This window comes from Nematolebias whitei, chromosome 8 (assembly GCF_014905685.2).
Source record: "Nematolebias whitei isolate Nwh7 chromosome 8, NemWhi1, whole genome shotgun sequence".
Taxonomy (NCBI): Eukaryota; Metazoa; Chordata; class Actinopteri; order Cyprinodontiformes; family Rivulidae; genus Nematolebias; species Nematolebias whitei.
In genome coordinates, this window is record NC_056505.1 from 1,003,980 (window position 1) to 1,022,299 (window position 18,320).

Consider the following 18,320-nt stretch of genomic DNA (forward strand, 5'->3'; position numbering starts at 1 on the left):
TGGATGGGTGGATGGATGGATGGATGGATGGATGGATGGATGGATGGATAACTGTTAGATTCTTGAAAAAAAAAATTTTTTTCTTCTATTCTCCAGTGGAACCAGACGTGTTTCTCTACCCCCCACCCACCCGCTTCCCTGCTGCGCTCTTTTGTCCTGTGAACCCTTAAAAAAGCCTTTTTTTTTTCCTGCATACCTCTTAATTGGAAAGATCAGCTGGTCTCTCAACAAAATCGATCAACTTCTCCCGGCAGGAGTCAGTGTAAGGACACTCTGAACTCTTTAAGGAACAAATTGGATTCATGATGACGACTAGAATCTACTGTTTGGTTGGTGGAATCTGGTTGTCTACAACTTAGTGTGGAGGTGTTGAAGCTTGACAGTGCTCGGACTGAATGTGAAGCTGTGACAGGGAGTTGGAGCAGCTGTTATCAGGACTGTGATCTTCCTGGCAGCACTCATGAATGGTGGAATAATCTTGGAGAAGCTGTGAGCTCGACTTTGGAGTAAAGGATCAATTCGGCTGTTTTGGAGTTTCCATCAGAGAATATGTACAGCGAGACTTTAAAGGCAGAAACAACAATTCACGAGTTCTGCCTGACCCAAACTGTGGCCTTGATGCCGGACTTATCTCAACTCCTCCTGGAATGTTCAGAAAACAACAAAGATGCTTTGACTGTTTCCTCACCCCTCCCTCCCCCAAGGCCGTGGACATGTGACAGAACCTCAACTGAGCTGAAGATGAACGTCACCTCTTATCTGGACAATGGCTGAGGGGGGGCTCTGGACTATGCTACGACTTTCCCTTAAAAATTCAACATCTTCTCCGCCTATATGTTCATGTATAACGTCTGTTCATGTTGCTTTGCTGTGGAGGTTTGTTTGATGCCTCAAATCGTGCCCTGTCTAGGACACGGTGTGAGAGATCTTTTTTTATACCATCTCTCCTCATGTTTTCTTTCCTTTTCTCATCTAAGCAAAATATTATTCTGAATAAGAATAAGAGGCCGCGCTGATTATTTATAGCCGCAGCTTTGTGCACTCCGCCCATCTTTCGGATGACTGTACGTACATGTTCTCGTTGTATCTCGGTGCAATGCCAATAAAGTTTATTCTGATTCTGATCTCCTCTACAACACTGATTGACAGCTGCTGCTGATTATGATGTCTGTGATGCTGGTGAGACATTTCATCTGTGATCAGAGTTTAAACAGTCTGCCTTCACCAACATGTTCAGCGCACAGAACATCTGGGAGTTTTAATGACTCCTGACTCCATTCCTACTCGAACAGTTGGAGAGAAGGCTGGTGAGGCAGCCGAAGGAAAACTAAAACTGCAACATGAGTTGTTTAAAAGTCTAACTTCACAAAAACACAGTGAAGAACAAACCAGTGCTCAGCTAAACCCAAATGTACTATTTTAAAATAAAGCCAAGTAAAGCTGATTATTAACATTCAGCTAGAAATCAACAGACTCGTCCACACACCTCGTTTCTGCATCAGGTCCACACACGTCTGCGACTGCAATGAAGAGCAGGAGGACGAGGAAGAGGCAGTGTTGGGCGACAGGCAGAACTCCTCGGGCGGTTTCTCTGTTAGGGAGAAGTAATCCAGCAGGAAGTCAGTGGAGCTCTGCTGCAGCTTAGAGGAACGACTGTCTGAAAAACACAGAAACGTGAAAAGTGTAAAAAAATAAAATAAAATAAAAAGTCGCCCACAAAAAATTGTGACAACAAAATATATAAACTAGAGAAAGTGCATTTCCTGTGAAAATGCAGTGAGAAGGCTTATTGGACTGTACTTGTATAGCGCCTTTCTATCTTTTTTCAAGATATTCCAAGTGTTTTACAGTACAATCTGTGTCCTCATTTACCCATTCATACAGCACTCTACTAGATCTCTACAAAGCTAATATTGCTATTATTGCAAAAGAACTTGCCGAGAAACAGGTGAAATTATCTAAAAACATGTTGAAATGGAAGAACAAGCCTAAATTAGGAGAAGAAAGCAGAAAGAACACATATTTGCTGAAATTGGTTGAAATAGTGATGGACAATCTATGACGTCTAATTCAAATGTTCACAATGTGACGCTTGATGTGGACCAGACTTCATGATCTTGTCTGTAGTTACAGAAAACAAAGAGAAGTTTGTTTGTGGCCCACCCTGGGCTGCCACCTTACCGTGGTGGAGGGGTTTGAGTGTCCCAATGATTCTAGAAGCTATGCTGTCAGAGGCTTCACGCCTCTAGTAGGGTCACCCAAGGCTGACAGGTCCTAGGTGAGGGACAAGACAAAGTGCAGCCCAAAGACCCCTATGATGAGTACAATCCATGGAAACAATGTTCCCTCGCACAGATGTGGGTCACCGGGGCCCCACTCTGGAGCCGGGCCTGGAGGTGGGGCACGCTGGTAAGTGCCTGGTGGCCTAGCTTTTACCCATGGAGCCCGGCCGGGCACAGCCCGAAGAGGAGACATGGGTCCCCCTTACCATGGGCTCACCTTCTGTGGGATGAGCCAAAGGGGTCAGGTGCAATGTGGGATGGGTGGTGGCCGAGGGCGGGGACCCTGGCGGTTTGATCCTCGGCTACAGAAGCTGGCTATTGGGACGTGGAATGTCACCTCTCCGGTGAGGAAGGAGCCTGAGCTGGTGTGTGAGGTTGAAAGATTCTGGCTAGAAATAGTCGGACTCGCCTCGATGCATGGCTCTGGAACCAGTTTCCTTGAGAGGGGTTGGACACTCTTCCACTCTGGAGTTGCCCCTGGTGAGAGGCGCTGGTGAGTGGGCATACTTGTTGCTCCCCATCTTGGTGCCTATACGTTGGGGTTCACCCCGGTGGACGAGAGGGTAGCCTCCCTCCATCTACTACGTGTGGGGGGACGGGTTCTGACTGTTGTTTATGCTTATGCGCCAAACAGCAGCTCAGATTACCCACCCTTTTTGGAGTCCTTGGAGGGGGTACTGGAGAGTGCGCCTCCTGTGGACTCCCTTGATCTACTGGGGTACTTCAACGCTCATGTGGGCAATGACAATGAGACCTGGAGGGGTGTGGTTGGGAGGTATGCCCCCCCCCCCCCCCGATCTGAGCCAGAGTGGTGTTCTGTTATTGGACTTCTGGTCCAGACCAGACCTTGAGAAACTAGTCCATGCCTTTGTCACGACCCGATTGGACTGTTGCAATGCAGTCTATGCTGGGATCAGCCAGGCCTCCATTTCACGTCTTCAGCTCGTCCAGAATGCTGCTGCTCGGCTTTTAACCGGAACTCGTAGGTCTGAACATATTACTCTAGTTCTGTCCTCCCTTCACTGGCTCCCTGTTCGTACGAGGACAGTCTTTAAAATTCTTCTGTTGACCTTCAAATGCTTAAATGGCCTCGCACCCCTTCACCTCTCTGAGCTTCTGGAACCTTACGTTCCCTCTCGGGCCCTGAGATCATCTGATCAGCTGCTTTTGGCTGTTCCAAAAACAAGACTGAAGCTCAGAGGAGATCGGACTTTTTCAGTCATGGGCCCCAAACTCTGGAACAACCTGCCCCAACATCAGACAGGCCACCTCCATTTCTCACTTCAAATCTCTGCTAAAAACACATCTGTTCTCTCAGGCATTTCACACAGTGTAAACTGATCTAGTATTTTTTTTGTTCTGTGACCCTATGTTTTAAATGCATTTTATTAATTCTTCAGTTATTATTATTAGTGTATTGTATTTTTTTCTCTTTAATTTTACTCTCATTGATTGTTGTTTTTGTTAAGCACTTTGATAACAAGTTCTGTTTTAAATGTGCTCTATAAATAAAGTTGACTTGACTTCTTTGCTCGTCATGGATTGTCCATCATGCATGTTCTCTCCGTGCATGCGTGGGTTTTCTCCGGGTGCTCCGGTTTCCTCCCACAGACCAAAAACATGCATGTTAGGCTGATTGGTAACTCTAAATTGTCCCTAGGTGTGAGTGAGAGAGTGAATGGTTGTTTGTCTTGTTTGTCTCTATGTGGCCCTGTGATGGACTTGCGACCCGTCCAGGGTGTACCCCGCCCCTCGCACAGTGATTGCTGGACATGGGCGCCAGCGACCCCCATGACCCAAAATGGAACAAACGGGTAAAGATAATGGATGGATGGATTGTCCATCATGAACACCATGTTCAAGCATTAGGGTGTCCATATGTGCTCTTGGCATCAGAACACCCTAGGCCGCGTTCGATGATGGACTTTGTTGTCATCTAATATGATCTGCGGCCACATATCTTGGACAATCAGGTGAAGAGAGGAGCTGAGCTGTCCACTGATCACTACCTGGTGGTGAGTTGGCTCAGTTGGTGGGGGAGGATGCCGGTCAGACCTGGCAGACCCAAACGTATTGTGAGGGTCTGCTGGAAACGTCTGGCAGAGTCTCCTGTGAAACCGAGCTTTAACTCCCACCTCCAGGAGAGCTTCGAACACCTTCCGGGGGAGGCAGGAGACATTGAGTCTGAGTGGGCCATGTTCCACGCCTCTATTGTCGATGCGGCTTATCGGAGCTGTGGCCGCAAGGTTGTCGGTGCCTGTCGCGGCGGTAACCCTCGAACCCAGTGGTGGACACCGATAGTGAGGGATGCTGTCAGGCTGAAGAAGGAGTCCTATCGGGCTTTTTTGGCCTGTGGGACCCCGAAAGCAGCTGATGGGTACCGGCAGTCCAAGCGGCATGCAGCTCAGGTTGTCACTGAGGCAAAAACTCGGGCGTGGGAGGAGTTCGGAGAGGCCACGGAGAATGACTTCCACACGGCTTCGAGGCGATTCTGGTCCACCATCAGGCGTCTCAGGGGAGAAAGCGGTATGCCACCAACACTATTTATAGTGGAGGTGGTGTGCTGCTGACCTCAATTCGGGATGTCGTGGGTTGGTGGGCAGAATACTTTGAAGACCTCCTCAATCCCACTGGCACGTCTTGCACTGAGGAAGAAGAGCCTGGGGACCTTGGGTCGGGCTCGCCAATCTCTGGTGCTGAGGTCACCAAGGTGGTTAAAAAGCTCCTCAGTGGCAGGGCCCCATGGGTGGATGAGATTTGCCCAGAGTTCCTTAAGGCTCTGGATGTTGTGGGGTTGTGTTGGCTTACACAACTCGGCAATATTTCATGGACATCGGGGGCAGTTCCCCTGGATTGGCAGACTGGGGGGACAAAAAGGGGGACTGTAGAGTGTGTTACAACTACAGAGGGATTACACTCTGAAGCCTCCCTGGTAAGGTCTATTCGGGGGTTCTGGAGAGGAGGGTCCGTCGGATAGTCAAACCTCGGATTCAGGAGGAGCAGTGCGGTTTTCGTCCTGGTCGTGGAACACTGGACCAGCTCTACACCCTCAGCAGAGTCCTGGAGTGTGTGTGGGAGTTTGCCCAACCAGTCTGCATGCGCTTTGTGGACTTGGAAAAGGTGTTCAACTGTGTCCCTCAGGGAGCCCTGTGGGGGGTACTCCAAGAGTATGGGGTAACAGGCCCTTTGATATGGGCTGTTAGGTCCCTGTACGAACGGTGTCAGAGCTTGGTCCACATTGCCGGCAGTAAATCGGGCTCGTTCCCAGTGAGAGTTGGGCTCTGCGAAAGTTGCCCTTTGTCACCGATTCTGTTCATAACTTTTATGGACAGAATTTCTAGGCGCAGCCAAGGTGTTGAGGGGATCCGTTTTGGTGGCCTTAGGATCACTTCTCTGTTTTTTGCAGATGATGTGGTCCTATTGGCTTCATCAGGTTGTGATCAACAGCTTTCGCTGGAGTGGTTTGCAGCCAAGTGCGACGTGACCTGGATGAGGATCAGTTCCTCCAAATACAAGGCCATGGTCTTGAGCCGGAAAAGGGTAGAGTGCCCTCTCCGGGTCGGGGAGGAGGTCCTGCCCCAAGTGGAGGAGTTTAAGTATCTTGGGGTCTTGTTCACAGATGAGGGAAAAATGGAGAGTGAGCTTGATAGGCAGATAGGTGCAGTGTCGGCAGTGAAGCGGGCGCTGTACCGATCTGTCGTGGTGAAGAGAGAGTTGAGTCAAAAGACGAAGTTCTCAATTTACCAATCGATCTATGTTCCTACCCTCATCTATGGTCATAAGCTTTGGGTTGTGACCGAAAGAACGAGATCACGAATACAGGCGGCCAAAATGAGTTTTCTCTGTAGGGTGTCTGGGCTCTTCCTTAGAGATAGGGTGAGAAGCTCGGTCATCTGGGAGGGACTCAAGGGTAGAGCCGTTGCTTCTTCACATCGAGAGGAGCCAGTTGAGGTGGCTCGGGCATTTGGTTAGAAATGCCTCCTGGACGCCTCCCTGGTGAGGCGTTCTGGGCACGTCCCACCGGGAGGAGACCCAGAGGAAGACCCAGGATACCCTGGAGGGACTATGTTTCTCGGCTGATCTGTTTAAATGTTTATGTGTTCATGCGTGCACATCTGCTCACAGACTCATGTTCATGTTTGTGCTGATGTTCAATGTTTTTATGTTATGAGTGCTTAGTGTATATTTAGTTGATGTTTTTCTTAGTTCATATCTTAGATGTTATTACTGTTTTTCTTTTACATTTTATTGTTGGATGTAACTGGGACCCCGTGTACATAATTTCGCTCCACCACATGTACCACATGAGGTGCGAATGACAATAAAGAATCTCTGACTCTGACTCTCTGACTCTGACTCTCTGACTCTGAACACCTTGGGATTCCCCTGGAGGAGCTGGACCAAGTGGCTGGGGAGAGGGACGTTTGGGCCTCCCTACTTAGGCTGCTAACCCCGTGACCCGACCCCGGATAAGCGGAAGAGAATGGATGGATGGGTGGTTGAAATATTCAGAAATTAGGAAAAACTTTAGGAAAGTACCTCAAAAAGGCTGAAATTAATTAAAAAATGTCTGAAAAGTAGCTGAAAGGCAGAAAGAAGCTTAAGCTACCAGAAGGAAATGGAAAGAGCTGAAATGAGCTAAAAAATGTGGAATTAACTGAAAAAAACAACTGAAAAGTAGCTAAACAAGCATAAAGAAGCTTAAATTATCTGAAGGAAGTGGAGAGACCACATTTTTTTTGCTGAATTAGGCTGAACAAAGTTGAAATGAGTGCAAAAAATATGAAATTAGCAGAAAAAACTTAAATTGGCATAAAATAGCTAAATAGTAGCTGAAACAGCAGAAAAAGCTGAAACTTGCAGAAATAAGCTGAAAGGAGTATAACAAGCTGAAATTAGCTGAAAGAAGAAGCATAAAAATGTTTAAGTTAGCAGAAAGAATCTGAAAGAACAAAACAGCTGAACAAACAGCTGAAATTAGCTCAGCATTTTTAAATTAGCCGCAGGAAGCTGAAAGAAGCTGAAGCAGAACAAAATGTGAAAGGAGCAGTTAAAGTTTGTTAACAGATCTAAAGATGTGAAGGATGTAAAATGAGCTCGATTTTCTATGAGGAAAAAATGTCAGAAAAGGCAAAATATTTCAAAAAGCTAAAGTTGCACAATACCAAAAGTCAGAGCAGGATTGTCCTGAAAGAGTTGAACATTTTGATTCATGATTTGTTGGAACAGCTGAAAACTGCACAAGAAAGATGCTGACAAACAAACGGAAGAAAAGTGGATGAGAACAGAGAGAATGCTTCATGAACTTTCAGACAAAAAAAGTTTAAAGAAAATTACGTTTTTCAGTTCTTAGCTACAGTTTTGCCAAATTTCCATTGTTCACGTTTTTTCCAAATTTAGCTTTTTGCTACCGTTTGATAAATAAATGGTGTCCCCATTGAGTTTGTTGATTCCTATAAATATTTGGGTATCTTGGTCGACTCATCTCTCTTTTAAGCTCCATGTGGAAAACTTGGTAAAGAAACTGAAAGTTAAACTGGGTTTATTTTTCAGAAACAGATCCTGTCTAACTCTGAATGTTAGGAAACGCCTTCTATCTGTGATATCCTGATGCATGCTCAATAATCCAGGTAGAAAAATCTAAAAAAGTTAAACAGTTTCACAGATTCACAGCATGTCCAGAGGACCAGATTTAACTTTTTTAGACTTGTATCTGTGACTTTCCTTCCCTCTATTGATTATGGTGACATTATTTACATGAACACTCCTACAAGAACCCTGCAATGTTGGATGCTGTCTATCATGGTGCACTAAGGGTGCATTCACATCTGATGGTCCGGTAGACTGGGTTCGGTTCTGGACCAATATTCATGACATTTTGTTACATTTGAGCTGGTGCGTTTGCATTCACACTGCACTGTGCAGTCGAGCCAACCTGTTGAACCAATCTGTTCCCCCGCTCGCCTGTGGGGGCGCTGCACCAAGAACTACTGAAAGAAACAACACAAAAACCTCTGAAGACGCTTCTTCTTCTTCTGTAAATAAAAAAAAAATGGAGTGGCATCAAGTTTTAGCAGTTTCAGGAGTTATATTTTGTCAAAAATGGACTCAGCATGAGCAGAAGATGAGAATATTGTTCTATTTCGTATAGGCTTCGCCCTTTAAGGCTGTCGTTGATGGGTTTTATCCCGATATGCAAGGCATTGCACTGAAAAATTTAGTCCACGCCCACCTGGTGTGTGGGCCCCACCTGGTCCGTATAAATTACGTTAAGAGAGGGTAATCGGCTCCCATTTTTTCTTCAGCGAGCTAATAGCACTGTCAGAAGAACGAAGAAGAAAAGTTGTGTAGATGACCAACCTTTGTTAAGAATGCTTGGCCCGTCACATCGCCCGCCGGTCGTCCCGGTGAGCTCTCCTCCCCGAGGAGAAGCTGACGTGCAGTCTTGTTTCAAGGTAAGCACCGAGGAGTATTTCTCAGTGACAGGTCGCTACACGCTGGACAACGCCATCTTGTAATTTTCCTCTTATCGCCGACCCTCGGAGCGAATCGGATGGTTCCTCCGGGACAGGCCACGTCAGCTGCAGCCCCCCGCTGCTCATTCCCTCCTGGAGAGCGTAGTGTCGGTGGAGGGGGGCTGAGCGAATGCTCACCTCATCCCACCTCGTTTCGCATCGACGATCACACCGCTCCCGGCCGATGGCACCCTCTGGGGTTGCCCGGCATAATCCAGGAGCCGCTGGCATGAAGGGACCCTTTTTTACATCCCGCGCCTTTCCCGCCAGTTCGGATGATCCGGTGGGAAGGTTTTTTTCTAGGCTCCATTCCGGCTCACCGTCCTGATTCATCTGGCCTCGGTTTCCCAACAGGATGTCCTACGGGATGAGGCCACAGCCAGTTTTCCTGGTAAATTGGGAGGCCGATCTCCACAGTCTGCGCCCATCTCCACAGCAGGGGTTCACCAAGCGGAAATTCCCTCAGTGCCCCCTGGAGCCAAGCCTGACGGAGGCTTCATCGGAGCAAGATGTCCAGGTGGACCAGCGTCCCGTGCCTCTGGTTAGCGTAACCCAGACAGTGACACCGCTCTCCAACTGAGCTCACCAGCATGTGTTCCAGACGGCCACAGCGAACAACACGTTACGCTGTTGGCATACACGTTCAGAGGCGGGAAGGGACAAACGCTTCCTCTGCAGGGCAGCTGACGTCATCCCCAACCGGTGCGCCTCTTTTGCTGTCTGCCAGCCCGCATCGCAGGCGGAGAACGAGGTCCCAGAGGTTCTCCTGGCTCGTCACTCTGTGTCTTTTAGCCAGGCTGTCAGCACGGATGATCTGACAGCGGCCCCATCACACACACTCATCATGAATGAGCCTTTTAAGGTTGTTTCATTCACTGCCGGCGGTGCCAACACGCGCTCCCGCGGCACGAGCAGCCTTCACCTATAAGCGCACACGCAGCTCTCAGCGCCCGCCGTTCACGTCATCATAAACGTGAGACCGCGGTACGAGCCCAATAACGTATCTCGCTCTTGGCAGGAGCGACATGCGTTTTCACCGTAGTGGTGTCAAACGCGCGCTCCCGCGGCGTCAACAGTTTCACAAGCCTCACAGCGGCTCCGCTCCTTCATCCTCGAAGAAGGTTTTCTGAATTAATATTGCAGCTCGTGGAATCACTCAAAAGCACAGGTGATTCGCAGCCAAGAATGAATGTGTTCTGCAGAACGAGCCCAGTAGTAACCTCGCCCTACCGATGCCGTGCGCTGCTTCCTGACCGCACCAGCATCAAACGAGTGCCCCCGCGGCAATCCTCGCTTAAGACGTCACATGAATGAGGGCGCGCACACACGACTCTTCAGGGCACGTCGGCTCATACGTGCACCCGCTCCCCGAGCGTTTACACGGAGCAGCTGCACACAACGTGAGCACAGCACAGATGAGCTGCGTCCCGCAGCATCAGCAAACGCACAAACGATTTGCATGCTCGGGGGCGCGCGTTTTTTCTTTCTCCTTCAGCGCGCACCAGCTCACATCAGCATGCATGTGAGCCCACAGCATAAACGCGTGCCCGCTTTATAACTTTATAAACAAGTGGCAATGAGAGCGCGCTCAAGACGGATAGGCGAACCGTTTTCATCAGGGGATTCACGCTACAGTACAGCTCAAACCCCGGTGCTGAGGAACTCTAGTGACGTTTTCTGTCATTTCTAGAACAGATCTCGTCCCCTCTCGCAGAAGCTCAGGAAATTCTGATTAAAATGTAATTTCCAGAGTCTCAGAAGGAGAGGAAAACACATGGTTCCTCTCTTGTCACTCCCTGGTCCCAACGAACCAGAAAGATGAGATTTATTCTAGATTTGTCAATTTTGAACTGTGAGAAACAACATTTCATTAATGCGCCCAAGCTGCTCTGCAGCCGCCGTACAGAGCAGGGAGGAGAATTCTGCTTTATCTGGACACCTGCTGCTGCTGAGCAGTTTGTACAGACAGGTGGCAGCAGTGCAACTCACATGAACCGGTTGAGTGATATCAGCTGTTTTTCCGTCAGCAGACCTACGTCACACATGTCAGACTTCACAGAGGCACACACATTTAACAAGCTGTGGGGGCGCTGTGGTTCTCTACACAGCAGCTCATTTAAATGTTTTTGGAGTGTCGCACTGGGTTTTTTGAATGTGACTCAACACTTTGCCTCCGTGCTGCGGAATCATCAGGGTTTTTGATTCACACAGACAGCAAGTGACTGTTGCATACATAACTGGCAGGAGATGTATGCGCTCAACCCATGTGCCACATTGTGAGACAGATGCTGTGTGGGGCACACCCAATCTGCTCTCCATTGGAGTAGGGCACATCTCCTGTGTTCTGAACAGGGGACGGATGTGATGTCCCAAGACGGTCCTTTGCGGCATGGGGACCTTCCATCCAGAGCTGATGGCTCAGACGCGGCAGAAATCCTGCGAGCGGCTGTGGACGTGTTGCAACACGAGAGAACGCTCAATGTCAACTATAATTATCGTGGAGCCACGGGACGATCCACCGCTGGGGTGGACGTGTTTGCTCACAGCCTGTGGTTGTAATGCTTCTTCACCTCCCTCTCTCCCTCTGATATCACGGTTTTCTGAACTGAGCTCAGGAGGAGGGACTGACAGCTCCTCTGTCCCAAGTGCGTGAACGCATCATGGTTCCCAGTCCTACGACACTTGTTATCGGGGCGCTCGTGGAACCTGCCATGGAGGGAGGACGCTCTCCTCCAGGCGGGATGAGCGATCAGGAGTTAATCAGAATAGGCCAGCACCTTTGGTCTGGCCGCTGTGCGGATTCTTTTGAGCGGATGGATCTCTCTCAAGATGTAGTGCGTACGATTCAGGATTTACGTGCTGCAACCACCACAGCGCTGTTCACATCAAGTGGTCAGTTTTTCAGCGCTGCTGTACAGAGAAAGGTGTAGAGGCCATTTCATGTTCACTAGGTGGTCTGCCGTCCTTTCTGCAGCAGCTGATGGACACAGATTTGGTGTTCAGCTCGAGTAAAACGTTCATTGCGGCCATCTCTTCCTGTCACAAAATTTTCGAGACAGAACAGTTTTAATCATCCGCTGATGAAACATTTTGTAAAAGGTGTACAGAGAAGGCATAGAGGCCACTTCATGTCCACTGGAAGACATGCTGTCCTTTTCTGCAGCAGTTGATGGACAGAAATCTGGCGTTCAGCACGATTATCGTATGCTGCAGCCATGTTTTCTTCTTGTCTCGAAGTTGTAGGAGACAGAACAACCTTTAATCATCCTCTGACGGAATGTTTTGACTCGGATTGAAATAGCAGCTGTGGGCCTATTTGCGACACGAGAAAACGCTCAGTGTCAATTATGGTTTTCTCTGAGCCCGCGAGACGAACAACCGCTGGGGGTGGATGCGTTTGCCCACAGCCCATGGCCCAAAATGCTTCTGTATGCGTTTTCCTCCACCTCCTCTGATTTTACGGTTCCTGAACAGAGTTCAGGAGGAGGGATTGACAGCTCTCCTGGTGGCCCCCGAACGCGTGAACGCACCATGGTTCCCAGTCCTGCAACGCCTGCTGTCGGGGCGCCCGTGGAAACTGCCATAAAGAGAGGACGCTCTCCTCCAGGCAGGAGGAGCAATTAGGAGTTACCCAGAAATAGGCCAGCACCTGTGGTCTGGCCGCTGAGCGGATCAGCTTAGAGAGGATGGGTCTCCCACAGGATGTAGTGCGCACAATTCAGGTTTCACGTGCTGCATCTACCACAGCGTTGTACACATCAAAGCGGACAGCTTTTCAGCGCTGGTGTACAGAGAAGGGTGTAGAGGCCACCTCATGTCCACTAGGTCAAGTCAAGTCAGTCAAGTCAGATTTATTTATAGAGCACATTTAAAACAGAAACTGTTACCAAAGTGCTTAACAAAAATATCACATCATCAAATAAAAAGTAGCAAGATATATTTATAGCACATGGAATAAAAATATAAAACCAAAAACAATTAGAAACAATGAAATACTAAATCAGATCTGATGACCTTGTGTTAAATAGGAATAATAACAAAAGCATAAACAGAATCAGCATCAATGAAAAACTAGATCTAAATCCGATCACCCTGTGTTAAATGTCAATGAGTACAGATGTGTTTTTAGGAGAGATTTAAAAGCAGAGACTGAGGTGGCCTGTCGAATGTTGATGAGCAGATTGTTCCAGAGTTTAGGGCCCACGACTGAAAACGCTTGATCTCCTCTGAGCTTCAGCTGGTTTTTGGTACGGCCAAAAGCATCTGGTCTGATGATCTCAAGGCCCGAGAAGGAGTATAAGGATGAAGAAGGTCGGAGAGGTATGAGGGTGCAAGGCTGTTAATGCACTTAAATGTCAGCAGAAGAATCTTAAAATCAACTCTGACACGCACAGGAAGCCAGTGAAGAGAGGACAGAACCGGAGTAATGTGCTCAAACCTGCGAGTTCCTGTTAGTAGCTGAGCTGCAGCATTTTGTACGAACTGGAGACGTGAGAGTGAAGCCTGACTAACCCCAACATAAAGTGAGTTACAGTAGTCCAGCCGAGTTGTGATAAATGCATGGACTAGTTTTTCAAGGTCAGATCTGGACAGAACGGACTTAAGCTTTGCTATCTGCCTTAGCTGAAAGAAGCTTTTTTGTAGAACAGAGTTGATCTGTTTATTAAACTTAAAGTCCGAGTCTAACACTACCCCAAGATTGGTAACTGACTGCTTTAGATGAGGCTGAAGGGAGTGCAGGTTTACAGGATCAGTGACAGTGGTAGAGCTTGGGTTAAACACAATGACCTCAGTCTTCTGATCATTAAAACTCAAGAAGTTTGCAGCCATCCAAGTCTTGATGTCATCAAGACATTTTAGCAAAGGGTGGATGGAGCAGGAACTGTTTGGTTTTAAAGGCAGATAGATCTGAGAATCATCGGCGTAACAGTGAAACAAAATACCATGTTTCCTCATGATTGACCCCAAGGGGAGCAGATACAATGAGAACAGAAGGGGTCCAAGAATGGAGCCTTGTGGGACCCCACAGGAAAGACGGACAGAAGCAGAAAAATGATTGTCAAAGTTAACACAGAAACTCCTGTCACCCAGATACGAACGGAACCATTCTAGTGCCACCCCTGTAATCCCAACCCAGTGTTCTAGCCGTGACATAAGGATGCTGTGATCAACAGTGTCAAATGCAGCGGTAAGGTCGAGGAGTACCAGGATCACAGACTGACCAGAGTCATTCGCTAGCAGAATGTCATTACAGACCCTTACTAAAGCTGTCTCGGTGCTGTGCAGTTGTTTAAATCCTGACTGAAATTTTTCAAAAATTCCATTTACATTCAAAAACTTGGTTAGTTGACTAAAAACTATTTTCTCCAAGATTTTAGAAAGAAATGGAAGTTTTGAGATTGGCCTGAAGTTTGAACAAGCTGCAGGGTCAAGTCCGGGTTTTTTAATTAATGGCGTTACCACTGCATGTTTTAAAACATCAGGGTCCACACCTGTAGCCAAACTGCTGTTAATAATGGCAAGAACAGAGGGTCCAGTTGACGGTAGAACCTGTTTAAAAAATGCAGCATGGATGGGATCAGCAGGGGAGCCTGAGGGTTTCAGGTAGGTGGCATGCTGTCCTTTCTACAACAGCTGATGGACAGAAATTTGGCGTCCAGCACGATTAAAACGTACGCTACAGCCATCTCTTCCTGCCATGAAGGGTTCGGAGACAGAACAGTTTTTAATCATCCACTGATGAAGCGTTTTCTAAAAAGGTGTACAGAGATGGAGGCCTGTTTCCCGCCCACTTGTTCCACAGTGGGATTTAACGCTGGTCCTGCGAGCCCTGATCAAGCTCCATTTGAGCCTCTGGATCAGGTTTCACTTTAATTCTTGTCTCTTAAAACAGCCCTGCTGCTGACTTTAACATCCGCTAAGAGGGTGAGTGATTTATCTGCCCTCTCTGTCGCTCCGTCATGTCTCAGAATTCAGGCTGATGGCAGCCCCTTTGGCGGGGGACTCCCTTGCCGCCGGTGCATTGGTGGCTCTCGGTGTCTGGGCTGGGTGGTGGGATGCACGTCGGTCCGCCCTGGTTGCTGCCTGGTGGGGCCTGGGTGCCCTGGCTCTGTCGGGGCTCTGCTAGGGGGTGGTATGGCCTCGGGGCTTGGGGCTCGGTGTCCATGGCCGGATCTACTTGGGGGGGGGCATGGGTCGCTGGCCGGGCCTGTGGGCTCGTTGTTGCAGCTTCCTGGAGGCTCTGCATTGTGGTGGCTGGGGTCACCCGGTTCTTTCCTCTGCTCCTCTCTGGGGGGGTGCGGTTCTCCCTGTTGGGAGACTCTTGGGGCTCCGGGCCTGTGGACCGCTGTGTGTCTGTGGCTCCGGTCCTCCCTATGTTGCCATTGTGTCCTGGGGGGTCGGGTCTGTGGGCCCCCGCGTCCACTATTGGGCATTCTTTTGGAGAAATCTGGTGGTGGTGGGCGTGCTTGCGCGGGTGTTTGGATTCAGGTGCTTTGACAGATGCACGCTAGGTTGGGTAGTGGTGGAAGCTAGATGATTCCTTGTGCGATGTCGAATGTTTCATGGTGATATTGTGGGTGGCATTGTGCTGTGCATGTTGTTTTGTCGTGGTGGTCTCTCGTCTTATCTTCTTCTTTTTTATTATTTATTTATTTATTCTTCTTTCTTCTCTTTCTTTAAAAAAAAAATAAATAAAATTGAGCGATGATAAGTTCATTGAAACACTTCACAATGTTTCTACACTTAAACTGAGCTCCCAAAGAAAAAAAAAAAAAAAAAAAAAAAAAAAAAAAACCATCACAAGCTCTTTTAAATCAAGAGCGATATCGTTGGAGGGGTCCCCCCCCCTCCCCCACAGATCAGAAGAAGTAGCGTCTTTTCATCTTCTCTGTTCAGTGCGGGCGTTGACGTGTAACATAGCGTGCACAGCTGCAATGCGTCAAACTCAACATTTGTTTGTGCATTATAGAGATGCATCTGCAGGTCGCCCGTTATCCACCCAGCGCTTGTCACACTGGCTGTGTGAGGCCATTTCTGAAGCCTACAGAGCTTCAGATTTAGAGCCTCCTGTCAACCTCAGAGCACACTCGACCAGGGGTATCGCATCTTCGACTGCTTTGCATAATGGTATGACAATGCAGGACATTTTGCACTGTGGCCGCGTGGTCAACACCCTGCTCATTTATTCACTTTTATCTAGGTGATGTGACGGCTCGTTCCATGACACATTCTGTCCTTAGTGTTTACAGAATTAATATTGTTGTTTCATGGAACTCCGTTTTACTCACATCTGTCTGCATGCATTACAGTGTGAGATGTTATCAGTCACAAGTTGTGATTGTTATTTTGGTTTTCCGGGGCGTTCATGCATTCAGAACGCATAGTTACACAACATGGGTCTGTGCATGGCTCACATAATTACGCAATACGTAATTACGCACATGGGGAGCTGATTGACAAGACGTTTTTTGGGCAAGCTTCTGCTTCATACGGTGTTCGAATGGACCCAGTGAGGCGAGGACAACATCCGCTTCGCCCTTAACCCATCAGCGACAGCCTTAAAGGGCGAAGCCTATATGAAATAGAACGTTGGTTACGTACTGTAACCCCAGATTCTATGAGTATAGGCATAGCCCTTTAAGCGTCGGGCCTCACTGGCTCCTAAATGGCTGAAGAAAAAGCTATTTTGGGAGCCGATTTCCCGCTCTTAACGTAATTTATAAGGACCGGGTGGGGCCCACACAGCAGGTGGACGTGGACTAAATTTTTCAGTGCAATGCTTTGCATATCGGGATAAACCCATCAGCGACAGCCTTAAAGGGCTACACCTATACTCATAGAATCTGGGGTTACAGTACGTAACCAACGTTTTTCACACAAGGCAGCTGACGGCTCCATATGAGCTAAGAGAAATGCGTGTTTGTTTGTCCTGCGCTGTACTCCACTTCCTGCTTGTGGAGCGGGGCCCGGTCTGTTTACATTCACACTGTACTGGAACCGCGCTGGAGTTCTCTTCTACTGGACCGAGACGTAGGTTTTAGCCCGGGCCAGAGTTCGCCTTTTTGTTCCGTGACAGAGTTCGATGGCGCGTTCACACCTCCCCAAACGAACCGAACTTTATAGGAAAACGAGCTAGAGTTCGATTAAAGCGGACTAAACAGGGCTGGTGTGAATGCACCCTAAGATTTATAAGTGGCTGTAACTACCGTACCCACCACTGCACCCAGTAATCACTGGTTAACTGGTCACCATTAACTTCACACAGACTCTCTCACTGGTACATTTTCATCTTTAAATCACTTCCTGGTCTGCTGCCTTCATACATCTCCTCCTACATGTCTCTGTGTGAGTGCAGCTACAGCGTGCACTCTCAGGACATCATCACCTGCAGTGTTCCCTCAATGAGGACTGAACTAGACAAAAGGACCTTCTCCTACTCCGCTCCTGTTTCCTGGAAAATCTTGTAAAAACATCTGAATCTCTTGACCTTTGACCTCTCTAAGTGACTTTAAAACTGTTAAGTTCTTGGAAAAACCAATGCAGACATGTTCCTGTTTTTAGTTTTCTACATTCGCTTTATAATCTAGCTGTTTTTGTTACTTTTTTGCCATCTTATTTTAATTTGGAAAAAAAAAATCTGTATGCCTCTTTCTTGATCGTTTTTGTCGTTGTTCATTGTTGTCATCATTCTTTGCTGAGATCAGGTCTCTGTAAATGAGTCCTCAAGGCTCAATGGGATTAACCTGTAGAAATAAAGGTTGAATGAAGAAGTTATTCTCAACAATCCCAGTAGCTGGAAGTTTAAATGCCCGTTGTGTTTCTGACATGTTTCAGTATGAAGCACATCAGTACAGACGAGTATAAAATAATCTAAGGCTTTGTGTGAATTACCTTCAGGTTATTTGTAAATTTTCAAAGAAGACAGAAAAAAAAACTAATCTGCTAAAAACTTAAAATAGTTCCTGCACTGGATGTTTTCATGCTGCAGAGTGACACACGGGGCAAGAACTCAGTGAAATTCAATATGTAAGAGTCAATTTTGCATTACACCACCTGTTAACTTCTTCTTCTTTCAGCTTTTCCCTCTTCAGGGGTCTCCACAGCGTCATCCTCCTCCATCTCACTCTGTCCTCTGCATCCTCTGTCCCCACTCCAACTACCTCCATGTCCTCTCTAACTGCATCCTTATGTCTCCTCATTGTCTTTTTCCTGGCAGCTGCATTTCTAACATCCTTCTACCAATATACCCACTGTCCCTCCTCTGGACATGTCCAAACCGCTGTCCCTCCTCTAGACATGTCCAAACCACTGTCCCTCCTCTGGACATGTCCAAACCACTGTCCCTCCTCTGGACATGTCCAAACCACTGTCCATTCTCTGGACATGCCCAAACCACTGTCCCTGTTTTGGACATGTCCAAACCACTGTCCCTCTTTTGGACATGTCCAAACCACTGTCCCTCTTTTGGACATGTCCAAACCACAGTCCCTCTTTTGGACATGTCCAAACCACAGTCCCTCTT

General features: G+C 47.8%; 1 protein-coding gene across 1 annotated transcript in view; it reads right to left on the minus strand.

The window, feature by feature from the left end:
- Positions 1-1,484: 1,484 nt before the first annotated feature.
- The window catches only part of LOC119412959 (iporin), a gene marked incomplete at its 3' end in the record, with an annotated part of 45,640 nt that continues 28,804 nt past the window's right edge, over positions 1,485-18,320 (minus strand). The window contains 1 exon segment of the mRNA XM_037679970.1: positions 1,485-1,657. Coding sequence (XP_037535898.1) covers positions 1,485-1,657 — 173 coding nt within the window.